Raw genomic sequence first — 22,591 nt, 5'->3', positions numbered from 1 at the left:
AACAGCTCACACCCCATTTATTATTTAAAAATATTTTGTTACAAAAGGAAAAAAATACAATGCAGTATAAAAGATTGACATCGTCATCAAGTTTATTACACAATTTTCAACCTATCAGAAAGACAAACAAATCACTGACAACAGGGGGACGGGGCCTTGACCTTTTGAGGGCTGGGATTTTTTTTTCTCCTTTTGCTATGAGGAATAAAACTAAAAATTCTGTCATTGAGTAAAAACAAAAAAACGGGGAGAAAATAATTCTCCAGGTAAACAGCTTTTCTGATATTCTATATATTGTTTTTCCTTAACTGTCAGTTTACTTGGTTTTCTCTACATTTTAAAAAGACACCCCACACTGCTTTCAAGAATAAGCACATCACTTAACACTTGGCCAATTGGGCAGGGTGCCAGCCATGTTCTGAAGTGGAATAAGGATCGGCTTGGGAGGCAGGAAGATAAGCTACAACTTGTAGCCTCTGTCCCAAGTGAACGAGCCTCTCAAACCCTAGGGGATACTCCCTCAGTGACTGAAGTGTGCTGGAAAGAGAGGAAGGATCCAATTCAGTTTCTCTCCTCTGAGTCTATTGGGTCTCCAATGACCCCCTGCCTCATACACCAAGTCTGATCTCACATGCCACATCTCTTTTCACTTAGATGTCATAGACCCTGCAGATGCATGCAGAAGGAACATCACCCTATGGTACTCCAGGACTGTGGCTACCTCCTGCAGGAGCAACCTATCACAATTTGGATGCTGAGAAAAGCAATTCCATCTGCCTGTGCAGAAAATAGTCACCCGTGTGCTGGTCCTTAGAACTCTGAGCTGAGTTCACTTAAATCAGGCTTCATTTCTTCTCTGTTCTTTGTCAAAGGCAGGAAGCACCTCCAGGCCAAGTGAGGGGGAGTATTATAGCCAAAGGGGGGGAAAAAAAACACAAAACACCACATCTGTGACTTTACCTGCCTATTAGTGCTGAGTAATCCCACAATAAGTCAAAGAATGTACCGTGGGGATGCAAGCCCATGCTTACATCAAACCTGAAAAAGAAGAGCCCATGCAAGTAGGCCACATCCTGCTCAAATTGCTTTCTTCCCCACACTCCTGGTACGTAACTAGGGGTCCTCATTACTGAGGTCCCATGACATCCCTATGTCCCAAAGGCAGTACCTTCCTCTAAAACAAGGAAGAAGCCTTCTTGGGGGAAGGATTCCATGTTAAATGGAAAGCCCCAGGGAAAGGGAACACCTAAGAGCTGGTTATTGCAACAGACAACCGAGCCTGAAGCAGTAAATGGTGGTAACTGGCTTGGCTAGGCTTCCAGGAGAAAGCAACCTCCTGGGTTTTGCTTTCGAGGGGCAAGTCCACTGAGGAATCAGATAGCAAGGAGTCAAAAGGATTTAGCCCTCTAGAAGGCCAGGGAAATAAACCATCAATACGTGAGAGAGAAAACCCAGAACAGCAGCTTGTCACAAGGTAGTTTCTGTTCTTATGGTCCCTCCTCAAAGGGCTACAAAGGTAAAGAGTTGAACAAAGAAGTGGTATGTTAGCAGGGTTTGGACCCTCTTGCCCCCACCAAATCTAGTACCGAGGGCAGAACCCTTAGGTATTTTTGGCACACCCAGTCATTCTTCTAAGATCCCACAAAGAGGATCCGTTTTCTCTGGGAAGGAAGTTTTCTCAGTAACCTCACCATTGACTGCTCCTGGGGAATCAGAAACTCAGGTTTCCTTGGACAAAGCACCATTCTCTATGGAGACTAGGGGCTGGACACGTTGCTGTCTTCCTGCCTGCCCCCATTTCCTACCCCATAAAGTCTTTAGGTTCTTCCCCTTCTGGCAAACAGGAGGTGTGGGATTGGGAGGGCTGCCACGCCATCTTCAATCCTGTAGGGCAGAGGGTATTGCCTGGAGGAAGTTAGGGGTTTGGAAGAGGGGAAAGGGGTGGAGCGGCCTCCGTCCTTTAGTCCTGATCAAGGTGAGGAGATGCAAGTCCATTAAAAACAATTTGCTTCCACCCAGACTCCTGCAATGAAAGTACCAGAAGAAAACACCAGTTAGAGGCCACTCTCACTAGTAAGGGGTTATATGAGATACACTGGCTTTTCCTAAAATCACAACCTAAGTCAGAATGTAGGCAAAGAATGCAAGCTTAGCAAAGTAGAATAAAGTGGACTGTCTGGCATCGAGTAATGTGAGGAAATGGGTGGAGAGAACACAATGAGTAGAGATTAAGAATAACCAAAATGGTGACATCTTTAAGGTCAAGAGGAAAACACAGACAATGGAATGAGGTCTCTGAAAGCAGTCTGAGAATATATTAGCAGGAAGATAGGAACTAACATTTCAAGAGAAGTTGCTGTAAGGAAAGACTGTTTCAGAAAATCTACTCTGAGCAAGTCATAGCTTACCTTAAGGGAGGAAAAAACAGAACAAAGAGAAAGAAAAAGAAAAAGAACAGGAGAAATAATAGTAAGAAAACAAGTGTGTATACAACCAAGTCCACCAATCCCCAAACACCTCAGAGGTTCCAGCAGGACACTCCCAAAGCAAACGCCTCAGTATCTGTTTTCTTTTAAAGCAGTCCTGGTCAGAACAGACTTCAAAAACAAAAAGCAAGTCGCCTTTAATCCCAGCACTCGGGAGGCAGAGGCAGGAGGATCTCCGGGAGTTCGAGGCCAGCCTGGTCTACAAGAGCTAGATCCGGGACAGGCGCCAAAGCTACAGAGAAACCCTGTCTCGAAAAACCAAAAAAAGGCAAACACACGCCCCCAAACACAACCAAAACCCCACAAACCAAACCAAACCAAAATACAGATTCCAAACAATATGCTATGCATGTGCACACAGACACACAGCACCAGAGCTTTTCCAGGCTGTACTGAACAAAATACAGATAATTTTAAGACTCTTCCCAGATAGCAGTTGTGGATGAGGACCCAAAGGTACAGAAACACCAAACAGGAATGACTTGGCCAAGCCAGAACCAAAGCAAAGCACGGAAGAAGAAAACAGTAGCCATCATCAAAAACATCTGACAGCTTGTTAAGAACCTTTACACCTGGGGCTGGAGAGATGGCTCAGAGGATAGGAGCACTGGCTGCTCTTCCAGAGGTCCTGAGTTCAATTCCCAGCGACCACATGGTGGCTGACAACCATCTGTAATGAGGTCTGGTGCCCTCTTCTGGCCCACAGGGAAACATGCAGACAGATTATTGTATATCTAATAAATAAATAAATAAATCTTAAAAAAAAGGAACTCAAAAAAAAAAAAAAAAAGAACCTTTACACTCAACAGGAAGGGTCTGCTAGATTACCTATCACATTTTTAAATGTTAAGGTCCCTAGCAAACCTGAAATATGCAGATGGTAGTTGGTCACTTGATAATATAATCAGGACCAACAATCAGAAAGAAAGGGAAGAATTAAATTCAGGTCTAGTATGTTTACTAAACTGAACCCGGAACTGCAACAATATGCAAATTCTTACCCTTGATATAAGTCTCACAAATCTTGTAAGAGACACCCAAGAAGACATGAACACACCAAAGACATCTACATGCTGCCTCATCCTCCTAACCCTGGGTTGGTACTACCTGAGTCTGCTACTCAGAAATCTGTATGATCTTCATCTTGCTGGCATCTTTAAACATATGTGCAAGTATTTGTCCCTTTTTCTATAAAGAAAAACTAAAGCTCTTAGTGCCTTCTTTGTTTCCTAACATTCAGGCTTCTGAATGTTGTTTTCTCAAGACAGGGCCCTGCTGTGTAGCTTAGGCTTGCTTTGAAATCGTGATCCTCCTCCCTTAGTCTTCCAAGTGCTGACTACCGACATGTACTATCACAATTGGCAGAATCTTTAAGCCAATTTCTGTTCACACCTGAACAGAAAGCCCAGTTTTCAATGGATCAGCAGGGTATGAAATGAGAATGATTCTATTCCAAGTAAGAAACACCCTGAAATTATGGGACTATTAGAGAGAGTTGAAGACAAAGACCACCTAGAACACCCTCAAACTCCAAAGCATACACACATGCTGAAGTGTCCTTACAGAATGAGATGCAGAGGATAACTGGTCTGGCAGTATGCCTGAATGCAGACAGAAGTCAGAGATCCATCACTTTAGCCAACTGAGCTGGGGCCCTCTCCTGAGGAACAGAAGAGGGTATTGCTCTTCCATTGATGCCTCTGCACAAAACGTACCTTTCCTGATCAGGGAACACATGTTCACAGCACAGAATATCTTTTAAAGAAAAGATGCTGTAAATGCTGTTCAAATGGCTTGGAGGAGTAAGGTCTTCACAGACAGACCTGTACAGCATTTCCCCAACATGAAACCTAAACTACAATTTAGTGAATGAAGATAGAATTCAGACTACCATGAAAATTAAAGATGATTTTTTTAAATCTCTTTAAAGTGTCTGACTTGTACATATATGTTAGAGGAAAGGAAAAGAAGTGATGTGAAACACTTACCCAAGAGTGAGCTTTCCTCATTTCATCACAGGCCTGTACCAGTAAAATAAACGTTTTTCTGTAACTACCAAAAGAGGCCTTTCTTGCTGGCAATTTCACTGTCAAAAGGTTTCAAAGGAGCAAAGCCAGCAGGAATGGTGATATACAGTCAGATATTCTATTAAGTACACTGAATATGGCTTGAGACTTCAACTGCTGCTTTGTACAGCTCCCTTCCTGGTCATTTCTCTTTATTTTTAAAAGACAGGGTTTCCCTGTGTAGTCCTTGCTGTTCTGAATCTAGCTCTGTAGACCAGGCTGGCTTTCAAGTCAACAGATCTGCCTGCCTCCACCTCCTGAGGGCTGGGATTAAAGGTGTGCATCACTCCTAGGTCACTCTTTTTCCCTCCAATTCCAAAGAATACACACTACATAATAGGAGGAGGTGATGTCTTTTCTTTTTTCTTTCTTTCTTTTTTTTTTAAAAACAAGGTCCTGTTAACCCTGGCTACCCTTGAACTTGTGGTTTTTCTGTCTAGGTCTCCTGAGTACTAGGCATTACAAGTTTGATCACAACACCCAGTGCTGGCTGTTTTGGATTTCAAGTAATTCTTCGGTTGTACTAGCTCAAAAGAGGTGATGCTGCTACTTACTGAAGGGAAGGGGTACTAGACCAAGACATCCATCCATGCCTACCTTGTCCATCCCCAACAAGAAAGAAGGCCAAAGCCACTTATGGGCTACATCTTCATTAACCTGCATTTCCACAGGCTATGTATGTTATGTGAACACCTTTCAAAACTCAATTTGTTGCAAAAATGTAGAAAGACAAACAGAACATATTCAGAGCTAAACTGTTGGCTTTTTATGCTGGTTGTCCAACATTTTAGAATTCCATGAGATAAGTAAAGAACACAGAAAGTATTAGCCTGTTTGTTTTCTAAAGAAAGAGAGAAAGAAGGCATGGAGTGTGATGGCTTCGGAGGATCTGGGAGGAGATGAAGGAGGGGAAACCATGACCAGAATATACTATGTAGAAAAAAAATATTAAAAAGACAAGATAAAGGGAAACATAAAGCTAAAAAAAAAGGACTGAGAAAGGTGTAGACTGAAAATATTAGTAATTGTTATCATTCCATTTACTTTCTATCAAAGATGACAAAAACACTCTCAGCTATAAAACTGTTTATAAAACTGTTTAAGTAAAGTGCCAGGTGGTTTTTGATCCCAGCTCTCAAAGAGTCAAGAGGCAGGAAGATCTTTGGGAGTTCAAAGCCAGTCTGATCTAATGAGCCCAGGACAGTCAAGACCACATAAAAGAGACCGTTTCACAAAACCAAAAAAAAGGCAGATAACGCCAACAAAGCAGAGGGCAAACATAAGGGAATGTTTTATTGTTTGCTAGTAGGTTGTACCTAGGCAGAATGCTGCAGAACTTTCAAAAGGTTTGAGTTTACCGTGACCTATGAGAATGCACAAGGGAAAAGGGTTCCCAGTCTTTTATCCAGTCATCCATAGAGCTACACAGCCTGATCAACTACATTACTTCCAAACAATCAGGCAGACAGCAGCCCAGACAGATCCATCTAGCCATATTCTGCTCTATTTTATACATCTCCAGACACATAACCAACACCCATTCTTTCATACACCACAAACAATCCTTGTTAGCAGCTTTCTTTCAGTTTGGATTACAAAATGGTGGGATAAAACTCAAGAGCCATAGGCTCATTCTCCAAGAAATCTTTCTATGAATAAAAATATAGAAAAGTAGAGCTGAGAGACAGGGAGCCTAAGTCCTGGTGACACAGTCCCCAAGCCAGACAATCCAACCTAACTTTAATTACCCACACTCCTGCTTTTATAAAACTTATTAAAAACAAAAATATCCTTCTATTATAATTATTCATAAGGTCTCTAAAGCTTTTCAAGATTTTTCAGAATGGTTTTTCTACTCTAAAATTCCAATTTTCAAAATCTTTTTAATGGATATCAATTCTTGAAGTCATTAATATTGTTTTATGAAAACTAAGGTAACAATCTCTTCTGCCTTGGCCAGTTTTCCCTTTTACTTGAAAATTGGGATTAAAATGTAATAATGGTAGTAAAAGTGATTTTCATTTATTAAGAACTCAGGGGAGGAAGAAACATCTCTATTACAAATCTTCCTTTTGTTTTGAGAAAGGGTCTCACTTTGTAGTCCAGGGTGTCCTTCAACTCAAGGCAATCCTCCTGCCTTGACCTCACAAGTGCTGGGATTACAAGCATGAGCCACCATGCCCAGTTTATACTTAAACCACTGGTCAGGAACAGGGCTTCTTCCCACCTTTCTCAGTGGTGCCGGTCCCGTTCTCTATCCCGGTGTCTCTCATGCTCCCGGTTCCTCTCTTGGAAATAATCATCATGCCGGTCTTCATTATGAAGCAAGTCTCGGTGCCGCCTGCTGCTCTCCCGGGACCGGCTGGGTGACCTCTCCCTGGACCGATGCCTTTTCCTATCAGAAAGATCCTTCAGCCTCAACTCAGAGGGCCTACCACACATTCTTTTCACATGGAATTTTGTATTCCGGTGTTTGCTTAAAATATTCTTAGTTATCTATCATGGAAGTACTGTCTAAGGATCTTAGTTCTTTGATATCTAATCTTTACAGGGAAAAAGGATGATAGACTTGTCAACATCTTACTAATAGGGGCTGGAGAGATGGCTCAGTGGTTAGAGCACTGTCTGCTCTTCCAGAGGTCCCGAGTTCAATTCCCAGCAACCACATGGTGGCTCACAACCATCTGTAATGAGATCTGGTGCCCTCTTCTGGCCTGCAGACAGAATACCAAGAATACTGTATATGTATACATAATAAATAAATAAATCTTTAAAAAAAAAAGATCTTACTAATATATTGGACAGGGTATTTAGAATTTTCCAAGTATTATGATTTCATCTTTATAACAGATCTATAGGTTAAGTAGTAGGACTTTTCCCCTTAAGTTCTTAGAACATTACTAACTTCCATATTCAAGATGGTCAAACAGGTAGTCAGCAACAGAACTGAAATCCAAACCTAAGATTCAAAATTCCCACGTGTCCACCTAGTCCAATTTTCTTCACCCCTTTCCTTGGCCACATGGTGCTGAAGAATTGAACCTAGGGCCTCATGAATACTAGGCAAGTCTTATCATTGAGCTACTTCCTCAGCATGGAAGCCTGTGTTCTTTTTTTTTTTTTTTTTAAAGCGAGCCACCATGTGGTTGCTGGGAATTGAACTCAGGACCTTTGGAAGAACAGGCAATGCTCTTAACCGCTGAGCCATCTCTCCAGCCCCGCCTGTGCTCTTTATTAGTTTTTTTTTTTTTTTTCTAAATAAGGCTACTGCTTCTACTAAACACAGATCTTGGTTTCTTTCATTTCCCACCCAACCTGCAGGAGAATATTGCTCAAGGCCAATGAGCCCCCAAAGCAACCAACTCACCTGGAAGAGCTTCCACTGGCACCCACACTGTACGACTTGGCCTCTATGCCATGAAGACAGTCTTTAAGAGAGGAGATGAGGACACGGCAACGCTCATCATTGGCGACTCGGGACTGTTTGATAACTGCAATGGCTGTGAGTAGTGTCTCAATGGCATCACTGTAATCCCCTGATATGATGAAGGGAAAGGCCAAACATGAGAAAAGGCACTAACCAAACTGGACCAAAAGGAGGATGCAGGAAGACATAAATTGTGAGTGACTGGCTGCTAAAGAGTCACAGTAAAATGAACAAGGCAGACATAGCAGGTATAAAAATGAATGACAGTTATAGTACAGCTTGAAATCTGACAAAGGCTAATGGCCTTATAATCAATGCACCCTTGTCTAAGGGCTACTTGACAACACTGATTAAAATAAACTGTCCCAGGGCTAGAGAAATGGTTTAGCTGTTCAAATCACTTGCTGGTCTTGTAGAGAATACAGGTTTGATTTCTAGTACATACACGACAGCTCACAACCACCCAATTTTAGGGAACCCAATAGGCCCCCAGGTCCCAAGGATGCATGTAGTACATATACACATGCAAAATACACACATAAGTCTAAAACGTAAAAATAAACTGTACCTACATTTGAGCCAACAATTCTAAAAATTTTCTGTTCATAGAGCTGTGTAAGCTTAGCCATGTTTTAATAATATTGTTTGCTTTATCTTTGGCAGGACCTGGCTAGGCTACATAAATTAAGGAACAATGGCTCTGCAGATTACTAGTTGTTAAACTCATGAGGTTAGTTTGTAGGCAAATAGTTATCTATGTGAAATCTTTAGCATAGTGCCAAATACACAGTAGAGATCAACAAATATTAGATGTTAAGATATACTAATAACATAGGTGTCCAAAATATAGGAAGTGAAAAAATAAAAAAACCAAAAAAACCCCAAAGAATCTTTTTGTTGCTGTGTGGGCTACTGGGGGGTTGAACCCAGAGCTTCGAGCATGCTAGGAGACTGATCTGTCACCAAGCTACATAACCAGCCTTGTAGTTCCATTTTTAGAAAATCAAAATCATACATATGTTGTAATATATACACTCCCCCCAGAAAACTGGAGGAATACCCACCATTCACAGAAGGTGGTCTTGGTGGTCCTCACAGAGGATTTTCATTTATTCAGTTATTTTTTTTAAATATTATATTATGCCTACATGTTACTTATTTCTTGCTTTTTTTGTTATTTCCAAAACAGGGTCTCACTATATAACTCTAGCTGTTCTGTAACTCACTATATAGACCGGGTAAGCCTTGAAGTCACAGAGACCTGGCTGAATGTACACATTATTCTAAATTTATAATCATGTGTGTATTTTTTCTAACTCATGTATATGTAATATACAAACCCTATTACATGTATATACAATATACAGCTTTCAATGACACGGTAACATGCTGAGAAACTTGCTGTTGGGCAGTTTCATCATTTTTAAACACCAGAGTGTATTTAAACAGACTTGGTTATATATATCACAATATATATAAACACACATATTTTTTTTACACATACAATTTTCTATCACACAACAGTGGTGTATGAACTTCCTAAACTAACATTTTCTCTCTCTTACGTATTCACATCCATACATTTAAAACACCACACTGCCCTCAATAACTAGACCTTTCATTTCCCAAATGTGAACACCACCTGACTCAAGGATATGGTTACAGGAGTATTTGCATATCGCTTATTCAAGGAAGGTAAAGAGCTCTAAGTAAAGAAAATAAAAGGAAGAACAGATCTACATACTGGTCTGGTGAAAATGAGAAGTGGGTGGCTTTATGAAAAGTAGCAAGAACAGAATAGACAAAAACTATGAAGGAAGTGAAGCAACGTGAAGGACCAGGAACACTGGCACATCAGCTCCAAATAGGTGGGGAAGTTCTGTCTGTTTTAGAGGCACAGTGAATACACATTATAGTCCCTATGACTGTAATGAGAAAAAAGGAGGGAGATAAGGATTTATTCATCAGTCATCTCAGTGTGAAGGGACTGGTACTGAAAAAGGAACAGAGATTACTTCCTCTAAACTCCTCTGCCCACTGAGGTATAAACTATAAACTTTCCATTCTATATCCTTTTATGTCCAGAGCTTTCAGAATCATAGTTACTGATTCTTCAGGTAATACTGAGAGCAAGGCAAGTAAGTTGAAAGGGTGTATGATATGCCTTAGGATGATAACAAACTTGCCTTTCTAGAAACAGGCTACCAACAGGCCACTCGCTCTGCCCAGACTTCTTAGTGTAACAGATCTATTATCACAGCACCATCTAGTTGAGGAATTACTTCTAAAACCCAAGGGCCTTTAATTCTACTTCGTATTGGAGTTACTACATAGGCAGACACAGGTCTAAAGCTTACTTCTGAGATAAATATCCCCCACAGTTGGCAATTACATTCCACATCAAATAAAAAAAGGAAATAGTGTCTATTATTTATAGTGTAGGCACTGAGTAGTTTTCTAGAGAGCAGGTCTAGACATATGACTGGAGCTTCCTCAAAGCCAAGAAACCAAGTCATACACTTCTTTTGAAGTGCGTATCTTCTGATATCTAACAGCGTTCCAGCTTCAACTTTTCGAAGTTTTCCAAAAAGAAATGACAAAGAGGAAAATTTGAGCTAAAAGTAGCAAAGTAAAAGTTAATTACCTGCACTGGCTCCAGACACTGCTTTGGAAATGGCACTGCTGGAAATTGCTCTGTTTCGCTTCATTATTTCTTCAAATTCAGCTTCACTCACTGTAGAGGGTGGAGGGCCTGAATCTCGGCTGCAGAGAGATAATACCATGACAGATTGCCCACATCCTTTATTACTTTCACCATATTCTATAGTACTGTTATTCAATTCTTCTCTAGGCTATTTCTCAAATGTTTTATATGCTCATTTTTCTTCAAAGACAGGATTTATATCATATGAATCGATAATTTTGGCTTGACTCAACAGTACTAATCACTGTAGCATCTGCAGCAGCCCTTTATGGCACCAAGTTTAATCAAGCTGGTTAAAGGGAGTTATGAAAAATATGATTTGGCTGGGTAGTTCAGATGAAAACAGAAAACACTAAATAAAAAACACTGATGGAGCAGGGGAACTAAATTAACCAATAAAGTGCCTGCTAGGCAAGCAATGAGAACCTGAGTTCAAATGCCCAGAACCCACGTAAAAATACCAGGAATGGTGGAGCATGCTTCTAATTCCCGGTGCTGGGAAAGTGAAGACAGGTAGATCCCTGGGGCTCACTGGCTAGCCAATTTAATCTACTTGGTGAGCTTAGGCCAGTGAAGCCTTTCTCAAGCAAGGTGGACAACAAAATTGAGGATGACAGCAAAGGTTGTCCTTTGGCTTCCACATTCAAGTATACACAGGCCACATGCAGCTGCACACACACGCACTTGCACATACAGGCACGCAAAACAAACCTTTGACAGATACTAATCTATGTTCCATGACTCAACATCACAAGATTAAAGAGGGAAATAATCAGCACTCAATACTCCTTCATTTAAAATAATGTCTAAAACACTGTCTATCTTTTTTCCTATTCTTTTCGGTTGTTTTTTTAAGATAGGGTTTCGAAAGACAGTAACCCTGGCTGTCCTGGAAGTCACTCCGTAGACCAGGTTGGCCTGCCTCTGTCTCTGGAGTGTGTGTGCCACCACTATGCAGCAAAATACTGTCTACTAATTTGAGTTAGAGGCCAATCTGGTTTACGTAGTGAGACCCTGTCAAAACCAAACAAATAAAAAACACTGTCTACTATCCTGGCTCAAATCTGCAGGGAAATACAGTTTTTACCTGCCATGGTGGTTATAGGGTGTAGAGGCCTTCATGTAAGTATCTGGTGGAGGCCCCACTGTAGCATTTGGTGGGGGGAAGAAGGCTGGATTGAGGTGAAGGGCTGGTGGAATGGCCCCAGGGGGAGGTACAGCCAGATGAGGAGGTAATCGAGGAGGGGGAGGCATGAGATGCTGGTAGTGGATACCAGGAGGAGGAGGAGGGACACCAAAGCTTGAGGAGAGAGGTGGTGGGGGTGGAATTGGGGGTGGGGGCAGACCCATCAGGGGAAGGGCTGAAGGAGGACGGTTAAAGTAGGGCAACACGCTGGGGGGCTTATCCACACGAGCAGATGAGGGTACAAGGTTCTCAGATGGAGTTGCCCGTCCATCAGCGGAATCACTAGAATCTCTGGAGTGGGCCCGTGGAGGTATTCCTGCAAAGCAAAGCAGAGCTGATGTTACTGCCCAGGCAGGCTTTGGACATAACAATAGGACCAGCTCATCCCTCAACAAGTCATCAGGCACCACACTGAAGAAGAAAAAGCAGCTGAGAGAAGAAACAAATCATTTGGTGCCTTTCCATTGGCCCCAGTGGAAAGATTAGAAGAATCTTCGTTAAGACAACTCCAAAAGGCAACATGATTCGTAAGTCCTGTATGTCAAAGGATGTTCTCATCTAGGATCCTTAAAGTTTTTAGAACACATTCAACCTTTAAACTTGTTTCCTATTTTCAAATACACACATTCCAAACAACCCATGAGAAAATGATGTTGAAACATTCTCAGTGATGTTCTGCTGGATTCTATCTGCCTTGAAATCCTACATCCCCCAGAGTTTGGAGATTCTTAAGGCTATTATAAGTTGACCTTCTTTATTATGCTATACTCTAGAAACACTCTCTTTGCCAAAGAACTCTGGTCAGAGAACTGAAAAAGCATGGGAAAAGCAGGAGCAGAGCCATTCTCTATCTACATAATTTTTTTTTTTTTTTGGTTTTTCGAGACAGGGTTTCTCTGTGGTTTTGGAGCCTGTCCTGGAACTAGCTCTTGTAGACCAGGCTGGTCTCGAACTCCCAGAGATCCGCCTGCCTCTGCCTCCCGAGTGCTGGGATTAAAGGCGTGCGCCACCACCGCCCGGCATATCTACATAATTTTCATTAAGAGAGCTAGCTCAGCCTTCTAAAAGTAGACCCCAACAGAATATGATAGTATAGCCTTAAGAGTCATGCAGGTAGAAAGAAGCTTAGCAAATATGGAGCGGGAGAATGCTTTTTAAACTAGACCTTACAGTCAAGGCCAAGCCTGAGACAAGCCTATGGTGGGATCAATTACAGTGACAACCACCTTGACTTCTTCACTATGAGATACTTACTGCCAATCTGACACAGGCCCTGTTTTTCATGTTTCAAACATATGACAGTTTGTTCCTTTCTCAAGTTGTTATAAACTGAAGAGGTTTAAAAGCAAGTGCAGTACTCTGTAACATTAACCTCTTAGGTACTGTTCCATACTGGCTTGTATATTTGGTTACAAGTCCCCAGAGAAGCAGTCATTTTTAAGCAGAGGAAGTCCACCAGCTTTAGTCTTTCCAGCAAAGTAACATGCACAAGGAAAAAACTGAGAAGAGGTAGAAATACTAATCTTAATACAGCTGTAAGGAGATGCATTTTGGGGAAACCATGTGAAGGTCAAATTATACAAAAACTCTGAAACAGAAGGGACTTGAAAATGTAAGTTGTCAAGGAAGCTAAGTGTATGCTTTTAATCCAGGGCAACAAGCTCATCCACCCAGCTGTCAATACAAAGGATAAGGGCAATTGTTTCTATTATAGAGGCTCTATTTCCACATGAAGGACATACCCAATTAATACAAGAACTACTGTTTTAGAGCTAGGTATAATCAGTGACAACAGGTATGTGATGAAATGTTGCTGCCACCACCTTCCCTAGTAGTGGAAGAAAAGGAGGTTGACTATTTCAGGCAGGGTCTTACAGGGTAAGCTGCACCCTGTAAGATTAGCATAAGTCAAGATTGGTTTTCAGGTTTAGAAGTCTGATTTTAATAATTCACCAGGGAGTAATCACACCCCAGGAGATTGAATAATGCCAACCAAACTCATAAGAAACTGATACACAAACCAAAGTAGTAATTTATTAGTTGATAATGACAAACATTTACTGCCAAGCCAACTGGAATACTTATAGGCTGGTCAGTGCAGTCTCTTTCCAGAAGGAAAGCCTCACCAGTAAACCAAGGTAATATTAGAAGGTGGTTTGGTGAACAGAGTCAGATTAAAGGGAGTAAGATGAACCTAAGGGAGCAAACTAACACAGAATGCCGCATTTCTAAAAAATTATTTTTAAAATTTTATTATGTGTATGGTAATTTGCCTGCATTTATGTCTGTGTACCACATATGCAGGGTCCACTAAGGTCAGAAGAGGGCACTGGATCCCTTGGAACTAGAGTTAGAGACAGTTGTGGGCTTCAATGTGGGTGCTGGGAATTGAAACTGGGTCTTCTCAAAGAGCAGCTATTCTCTTAACTGCTGAGTTATCTCTCCAGCCCCAAATAATTCTTCCTCCCAACCAGAGACAGTGCTTTCTGTGTAGCCCTGGCAATCCTGGAACTCACTCTGTAGAGCAGGATAGCCTCAAACTCAGAGATTCAAGTGTCTCTACCTACCAACTGCTAGGATTAAAGGTGTGTACCACCACGGCCCGGCTGCATTTTTTAAAAAACTAATGTGATATATTCTTGCCAACCAACTAAGTAGTCAATAACTGTTTCCTTTCTCTAGGACAACAATGGAGAAACAATGCTTAGTTTTTACTGCCTAACACTTGTTTTGGTTGAATTTTACAGAGCACTCCACATATACACTCATGATAATATCACAGCCACCTTTGTAAACCTTAACTACACTCAGTGTGTCTGCTTTTTGAAAACTCAAAAGAACCACATCTTATCTAAAAAAGCAAGCCCATTCATGGTTTATTCATTTATGGCAGAAATAGAACTGACAGTTGACAGGAACTTCAATCATTTTTCAGTTCCAATGGGAAAGAGGTCCCGAGCAGAGAACTGACTTGTTCAAAAGGTCAAAAAGGTCACAAGAGTCAAAGGCAGTACCCACTGACAACCTGAACCTGATTCCCAGGATTGTGTTGTTTACACAAATCTCACTCTTAGGTCTACCGACTTATTATGCCAACAAGCCATACCCAACAGGACCCTTCCCCCAAATATTCCACATCAGTCTGAGCCCACGCAACACACCTCCCCCCATCATACAGATGGTCTCCACGTACCCCCTCTTGGGACTCGGACGCACTCACGTTTCCGAGCCTGCGCCTCAAACTGTGATAAGTTCTGCCGGGTGGCCGGCCTCACATCCACTTTTTCTCCATTAAGTACTTTTCCTGGCAAGAGTTCCAGCAATTTGTGGACAGAATTTTCAGAGGCTACCACCACCTCAGCATACCTGGGGGAACCAAGTAAAAAGAAAAATACTGAGACACCGGAAAAGGAAAAAAAAATTCTATTTGACAAAGAAAAAGGCACCTTGCTAAATTAAATATAAACACACACACACACACACACAAAATCAACAATAAGAAGGGGCCACACTATATGCTTCCTGTTTCTTCTTATTTTTTGGAATTTAAAATTAACATTCTTCCCTTCAGCAGATGGATATTCAACTTCAGCCTATCTAGGTTCTCAATCTATGGCAATTTGTCAAAAACCAAGGCAGTAAACTAGGCTGGGGTGGAAAGGGGTTGGAATCCAAGTTCAAATATATCACAAAGCTGTTACTCTAACAGTCACAAACTAAAGGAGGTTCCCCAAACCCAGACCTCACCCTTTAGACTGGCCATTTGCACGGTTCTCTGCAAATTTCAATTCCACCACATCATAGACTCCTATAGAGCGAATAACCTGGATCAGCTGCTGGTCTGTAGTCCACTGGGGCCGGCAAGATGGAAAAGGGAGAAACGTCAATAGCTACATGCCTGATACCCACTCACCCAGATGTCCCAAGTCCTGTTCCCAAATCTAGGACTCTAGCCATAACCACGACCACCCACAGGAAACCCTAAAGTCCAGCAATATTTCAATCAGTGCAGGCTTTTGTCCTGAACTCTAAACCCATCTAATCCCACAACCCCTATGTTTGGGAATTAAGATTGACATTCATTTTAATTTTGACTGACATATGGGCTGGTTCATCATCAGATCAGATCAAACAGATTGTTAGCAACTTTAATTATAGATGTAACAGTCTAGAATTGACCATGCCAGGAACTTTCTCATTAGTATATACATTTCCTGATTTGGCATCCCCACCACCAGCCCAAAAACATGTCACACAGTTAACTTTTACAGAATCGATAACACATATCCCAAGTACACTAGAGCTACCAAGGTCTTTAATCCCCATCACCCACCATTATCACAGGACCATCTAATGACCACCAAGAGTTCAAGGTGTTCACTCTGAAATCTCGTCCCATAGATGACCCTGCTAGACATAAAGCCCCAGGGTCAGGGGCAGTAATAAGATGGCAGAAAAGGCAACTACCCACTTAATCAATGCTTTCTTCGGCACCAGTACGTCCTCAGGATAGTTCTCTTTCAGAGATCAATCCAACCTGATCCCAGGAAAAAGAAATCCAACCCCATCAGAGCACAAAACAGTGCAACAGTGGTTTCTGAAAATGCCATCACCTCCCAGTGCTCTCCCTCCAGCCCACCCATAAGACTTCTGGTTATCCTTGCTTACCCAGGAGAAGCTGCCTACATAGACAGCTGCTCGTCTACTCCGCAGGCCACTATATGTATACAGGATTGCAGGGGTCTTGTTGTTTGGTTTGGGAGTTGGCTCCTGGCGAACAGGAGGGGGTGGTTCAGTGCTACTGCTTCTGTCATCTGAAGGCTGTGAGGTAGCCGTCAACACATCATCATACAGGTCAATCTGATCTGTATTGTTGAACTCCGAGTCCTAAAAGAGGAGGGGCTGACAATGGAGTCTTCGAACTTTTCAGTTTCCTTCTGCTTCATTCTAGTTGACGTAGAAGCTATAAATGCTTTGTAAAGCAACGCACAAGATCTCCCTGTCCCATTCTAGAAAACGGTAACAAAGAATTCCTGATGTGAAACTCTTCATTGCTTATGAGTTTCTAAGACTATTTGTAGTGTGCAAGTTTTTGACCTTAACCTCCTGTGAGGATCACAAGGCAAATGGTGAATAAGCAAACAAACCACTAATGAACAATTAGAACATGTGCTACTGTCATCAATCGATGTCACACTCAAAGACGACATCTAGGATATATTAATAAAAATGTATTTCAGTAACAGATTCTATGCTATTATTGCATGTATAAGAGTACATTTATTTAGAAATATAAAGTAAGGGGAAAGAATGTTAAAGTGAGTAGGCAACAAAATGCAAGACAAAACACTGAGTTACCCTTTGGTTTATACAACTGATCCAGGGAAACTTTCAAACTCTTAGAATACAATCTCAGCTTCCTAATAACCTAAGAAACAGGGAGTAGAGGACTGGGGATATAGCTCAGTTGTAATAGAGTGCTTCTCTTGTACCAGAAGGTCCACAGTACTTATTCATCATATATCAGGTAATTTTCCCTTATAGCTTGAGGAACAAAAAGGACATGTGCCTGTAATCTTAGCATTTGGGAGGCAGGGGCAGATCAGCAGTTCACAGCAGGCTTCATACAGAGTTTGAGACCAGCACAGGCTGCACCAGATCAACTTAAAAAGGGGGAGGACAGGCCAGTGAGATGACTCAATGGATGAGTTCAATTATCAGGACCCACATGGTGGAAGAAAAGTTTTGTCATCTGACCTCAACACACTTGCCATATACAAATGTAAAAATATAAGTAAATCACCAAAATCCCCTCCTCCTAAAAGGACTCGATGACTCTATCTTGTTCAATGCTCTAATCCTCAGAAGCCACTACACTTAACTCTCCATATCTATTAATTTTCTATCCAGACAAAGCCAGCTAAATATCAGCTGAAAACATCCTTTAAAACCTTTTTCAAGACGGGCAGAAGAGATAGCTCAGTGGTTAAGAACACTGGCCACTCTTCCAAAGGATCAGGGTTTGATTCCCAGCATCTACTGGCAGCTCACAACTCCAGATGCAGGGGATGAGGTGCTGCTCTTCCCTGGCCTCCGAAGGTAATGCATGTACATGGTGTATAAACACACACACAAGCACACGCATAAAAATATGTATTTTTTTGTATATGCATAAAACACCCACACGCATAAAAGTAAATGAAAAAATTCAAAACCACAACGTAGAACTCTTACTGAGCAAAAGACAAGGCTTGTCTTAGCCAAGGTGAAATAACCATTCTCATAATCTGAAGATTTTTTTAAAGCATAGGGAAGGAATGTATAAAGATTTTCTATGCAAAAATACCTCCTCCAAGTGGTTCTGAGCATGCTAGGCAAGATCTCTACCACTGAACTGCATCTTAATTTTTTTCTTTAAAGTTTGAGATAAGGTCTGGCTAAGTTATGAAGACTGGTCTTGAACTTGTGATCCCTTTTTGCCTCAACCGCCTCAGTAGCCAGGTTTACAGGCTATACCATCATACCCATAATCGTTTTTGTTTTTTATATTTAAGATTTAAACACCTGAATATTTTGTTAAGGAGAAAGATTCTGCGACCAATCCCTGAAAGATATTAAGAACTAGACTTTATACCTCCCACCAAGGCTTTAAAAGTGAAAAAGATTTTCAAATGAAACGTAAAGACAATAAGGAAATAACAATATTTCATATATTCAATGCCAGAAAACTAGGATTCCTTTTATGCCGTATCTGGGATTCAGAGATGTACCTAAAAGTTGTAAGACAAATGCCATCACTGAAAACTGGCTAGATTAAAAAAAAAAGTCAGTGAGTCAATAACATTTCAACTTGTAGAGCAAACACATCAGAGGGAATCTTTTCATACTGTTAGCTTAAAGGCAATCAATGGACTCTTTCAAAATCTCTAAAAGAACAAAACAGGCTCAATCCTAGAGGACCTTGTTTCTGTAGATTACCACTTCAGAAAGAAAATCAAATGAATCTGAATGTTCCAAGTTTCAATGGTCTACCTGGGCCATGAACCACAGTTAAAAAAAGCTAGTGGTAGCTGGATATGGTGGCACATGCCTTCAATCCTAGCATTCAGAAGGCAGAGCCAGGTGGATCTCTTGAGTTGGAGGCCAGCCTGGTCTACAGTGAGTTCCAGGACAGCCTGGGCTAAGGAAAACCCTGTCTTGAAAAAAAACAAAACAAAAACCCACCTATCCTATAAAAGAAATACATCCACATTTTATAGGTGGTAATGCTAAAAATTTTTATTCTAAGTTTAAACTGGAAATATGCAATCAACACTGAATAAATATCGCAGCAACAATTTTGTGTTCAAGGACGGACACACACACAAAGCCACAGTTATCTCATGAAATGTCCTATTAGGAGTTTGAGTTTGCCCTCTAATACACTCAATGTTCCTACTTTCTATCTCTTTCTTGATATCTGACCCAATGAAGTAACTAACTTAAATACATTTTTCTCAGTGCAACCATTTTTGACTCTTGGTTACTTTTTCTTCCATTAGAAGACCACATCAATTTTGGGCCTCAGGCTCACATCTCCACAGTTCTCATCTTATACCTCTCCCCCATCACTGTTGCCCCTTATTCTGCATTGTTACTATCACTATTATTTTACAACTTTTGTTGTTGTTAGGAGAAGGGGAGAATTCTAACAGTTTCACATTGTAGCCAAGCTGGCCTCAATTTGTAGCAATACTGCCCTAGTCTTTGGAGCACTCAGCTTATGAATGTGTATCACCACATCAAGCTAATATCACTTTTACTTTTAGCCACTAGGAATGGCACCAATTTTCCAGCACAGGGATTCCCACTCCCCCAACAACTCAATACCTGTGGCAGTGCTGCTAAGGAAACAGAAGTAATAATAGTTCAAATCCTTCTTGATGTAGAACCAAGCATACTATAAAGCCCATCTCAGCATGAGAAGGAACAAATAGACAACTTAGAGTGGCAGTCACCTTTTTAGTTTTCCCCTGTCCAGTAGAGTAGTGTGAATCCCAGGGCTCCCAATGCAACATCAATAAAGTATCTCTACAAAAGGTTTTTGCAGTACATGCTGCCAGAGATCAGAAGCAAATACACGGTTCCATGTAATAAATGTGCTAATTTCCTTTTAGGAGCAAAGTGCTCTTGAGGGAGCTGTATGCAGGGCTAGCTTGGGGCAAATCAATAACTGTCCTAAGACATTCAACAACTCAGTTTATACTGACTGCCTTCTATCCAAGCCAACTTGTAACAACTCCACCCAGACTTTTTAACCATTTAGCAGCTTCCAGCTTACACTAAAAACAGCTTTGCCAAAAATTAACTTATGGGGATGAGGTAACCCTTCTCTACTTCTAGAACATAAAACATTCAAAATCTATACTTGTCTCAATTTTCCCAGTATCAAACACTGCCCGTTTGGTACAACTAAGACTCCACACACTAATTAGTCCATACACTAATTTTGGTTTTAGGTCAATAAGTCCTTTAAAAAAAAGCTAATTAAGGAACAAATTACTGAGGTTAATAATGTCTACCCTGACAAAGTAATGACCACCGGACAAGAACTATGTCTTATTTATGACACCCCCAAGTCATACTATACTGTTTAACCAATTATTAATTTTTTTTTAAAATCAAACATGGCCCGTGGTCAAGGATTCTATTCTCCAGAGAGAATGAGTTGCAGTATCAGTCAACAATACAGATTCAGAATTTGGGGGCACCATCTTTTAGAAGAGTTGTTAATTAATGACAAAGGCGTAAATTTCAAATGGTGAAAATCTGATTCAAACAAATGCATAGAACTCAGGAAGGCAAGACTGGAGAGGGCTCAGTAGTTAAAAGCACTTTCTGTTTGTCCAAAGAAGCCGAGTTTGGTCACTAAAACCCACACCAGGCGGCTCACAACCACCTTAACACCAACTCCAAGGGGACCCCAGATTGCTGGGCTCCTTGGGCACCTGAATTCACATGCATATACCCCCCCCCCACTACTGAAAATAAAATAACGGAGCACAAGAGCCTCTTTGTTCTCCTATCAAAGTCAAGGTCCAAGCCAGGCATGCTACTTCTCTAGCCCAATCTTCCCAGGTCCTTTCGTGTACCCACTGGAATACACCAATGGGTCAGAACCAGTTTGCTTAAGGATAACAGTTCTGAAGAACCCAGGTAAGATAATTAAAGTTTTAAATAGAAAGTATCAGTTGAGCTTTGCCTTCAAGATCACAGAACTCAACTGTATACATTACTATTTCAAGAAACATTTGTATAAATTCTCTGGTATTGTAATAATCGCAAAGATACAACTGCCCACAGACTTCTCAAGACACAGTCCAGCTATTTAAAAAGAAGTGAAGCGGAAACCCCATCTTTAAAGTACATTTTATACCATGTCTCTCGAAGTTATCTCTTGTACTGTCTGCACCATTAGGAGGGGACTAGCAGGGGGAGGGGCTAACATTCTGGAGCCCCAAGCTGAGAGAACAGCAAAGTAACAAGTATCAAAATTATCCACACAATACTGCAACAAATGTAATTTTGAGTTTTAATTATGGTTAGTCATTCAGCTTTGGAATGACTTGGGGAAACAAATTCCACAGGCTGATTCATCATTCTATTACACTTGGCTTTTTATTTGCTCTTAAAGCAACCCTTTAAAATTGAAGCTTGGAGGTTCAATTAACATAAAGAAACGGTCAGTCGTCTTCAAAGCCTCCGCTAGGGGGAAACGCTTCAATAGTAAAGAGAATCATTTTGAGCTGATAGAGAAATCACTGCCAGTAAACTGATGAAGGAAACCCCAAAGCTGCTGCTGATTCCTCTTACCTGGTTGAACTCTTCATCAGCGTATATATCAATCAAGTCCACTCCTTCTGACATGGCTCCGGAAATACGCTCTCGAGCCCGGAGAACGGACAAAGTAAGAAAGATGCCACTACGGTATTCAGAAAAGGGTAAAAAATTTTAAGGCACGAGGGTCCCAGGCTGGGAGGAGGGCAGTGGTCGCCAACCTCTCGTGCCCAGAGAGGCAGCATCCCTGCAGCCAGAGCCCGGCCCCACCCGCTCCGCCCCGCCCCCAGCCTCGCGCCGCCCCCAGCTCTCCCAGGCCGCCCGGGCTCGCGGGGCTCGCTGCTCATCACCCGCGGGCCCGACCCGAGTTGCGCCGACTCGGCGCCCGTAGCTGCCTGTGGCGCCACCGCCAAGTCGAGGCCTCGACTCTCGAGAGGGGCCCCGGGCCGTGCTGTGACGAACCATGGTGGCGAAGGCCGCAAGCTCGGCCCGCCGCACCTGCTAGGCCTTGGGGGCGGCCGAAGCCGGAGTCCCCCAGCGGGCCCGGAAACTACCGCCGCTTCCACTCCAACCGGGCCCGGTCCTCGACCTCGGCTAGGCCTACCCGGCTCCCTCCCACAGCTCCAGGATCTCAGCCCCTCCCTCAGAGGCCCGCGCTTCCCTCCACCCGCCGCCTTCCGCCGCCACCTCAACCGACCCCCTCCCCGCCGCGGCGCCAGCCCCGGCCCTCCTTCCGGCCCCGCCGGCCCCCGGCCGCGCGCCCCCGTTACCGGGAATATGGCGGCGGCCGCGGAGAGTCCCGACTAGGCCCGAAGCGCGCGAACCGCTCTCCGCCCCAGGTCCCGCCCCCCCCCGCCGGCGGCGTCACACGCACCGCTACTTCCGCCATACGCTGGGACGCGTCTT

The 22,591-nt window shown here is 42.3% G+C and overlaps 1 protein-coding gene across 5 annotated transcripts; it reads right to left on the bottom strand.

Moving 5' to 3' along the window:
* Cpsf7 (cleavage and polyadenylation specific factor 7) lies at positions 1-22,535 on the bottom strand. Of its 5 annotated transcripts, none has more exons than XM_075973487.1 (10): positions 22,456-22,535; positions 21,722-21,830; positions 16,538-16,756; positions 15,617-15,720; positions 15,090-15,235; positions 11,771-12,185; positions 10,624-10,742; positions 7,920-8,088; positions 6,780-6,947; positions 1-2,023 (listed from the first exon to the last, which is right to left on the bottom strand). In XM_075973487.1, the coding sequence occupies exons 2-9, from the start codon at positions 21,773-21,775 to the stop codon at positions 6,785-6,787; spliced, it is 1,389 nt and encodes a 462-aa protein (XP_075829602.1). In that variant the 5' UTR covers positions 21,776-21,830; positions 22,456-22,535; the 3' UTR covers positions 1-2,023; positions 6,780-6,784. The 5 variants fall into 5 exon arrangements, with proteins under 5 accessions (XP_075829602.1, XP_075829604.1, XP_075829601.1 ...); XM_075973489.1 differs by having other exon boundaries at positions 15,063-15,235; positions 22,456-22,489; XM_075973486.1 differs by lacking the exon at positions 22,456-22,535 and adding an exon at positions 22,184-22,314 and having other exon boundaries at positions 15,063-15,235.
* Positions 22,536-22,591: the final 56 nt, after the last annotated feature.

This window comes from Microtus pennsylvanicus, chromosome 5, assembly GCF_037038515.1.
Source record: "Microtus pennsylvanicus isolate mMicPen1 chromosome 5, mMicPen1.hap1, whole genome shotgun sequence".
Classification (NCBI taxonomy): Eukaryota; Metazoa; Chordata; class Mammalia; order Rodentia; family Cricetidae; genus Microtus; species Microtus pennsylvanicus.
This window is presented reverse-complemented; position numbering and strand designations above follow the sequence as displayed.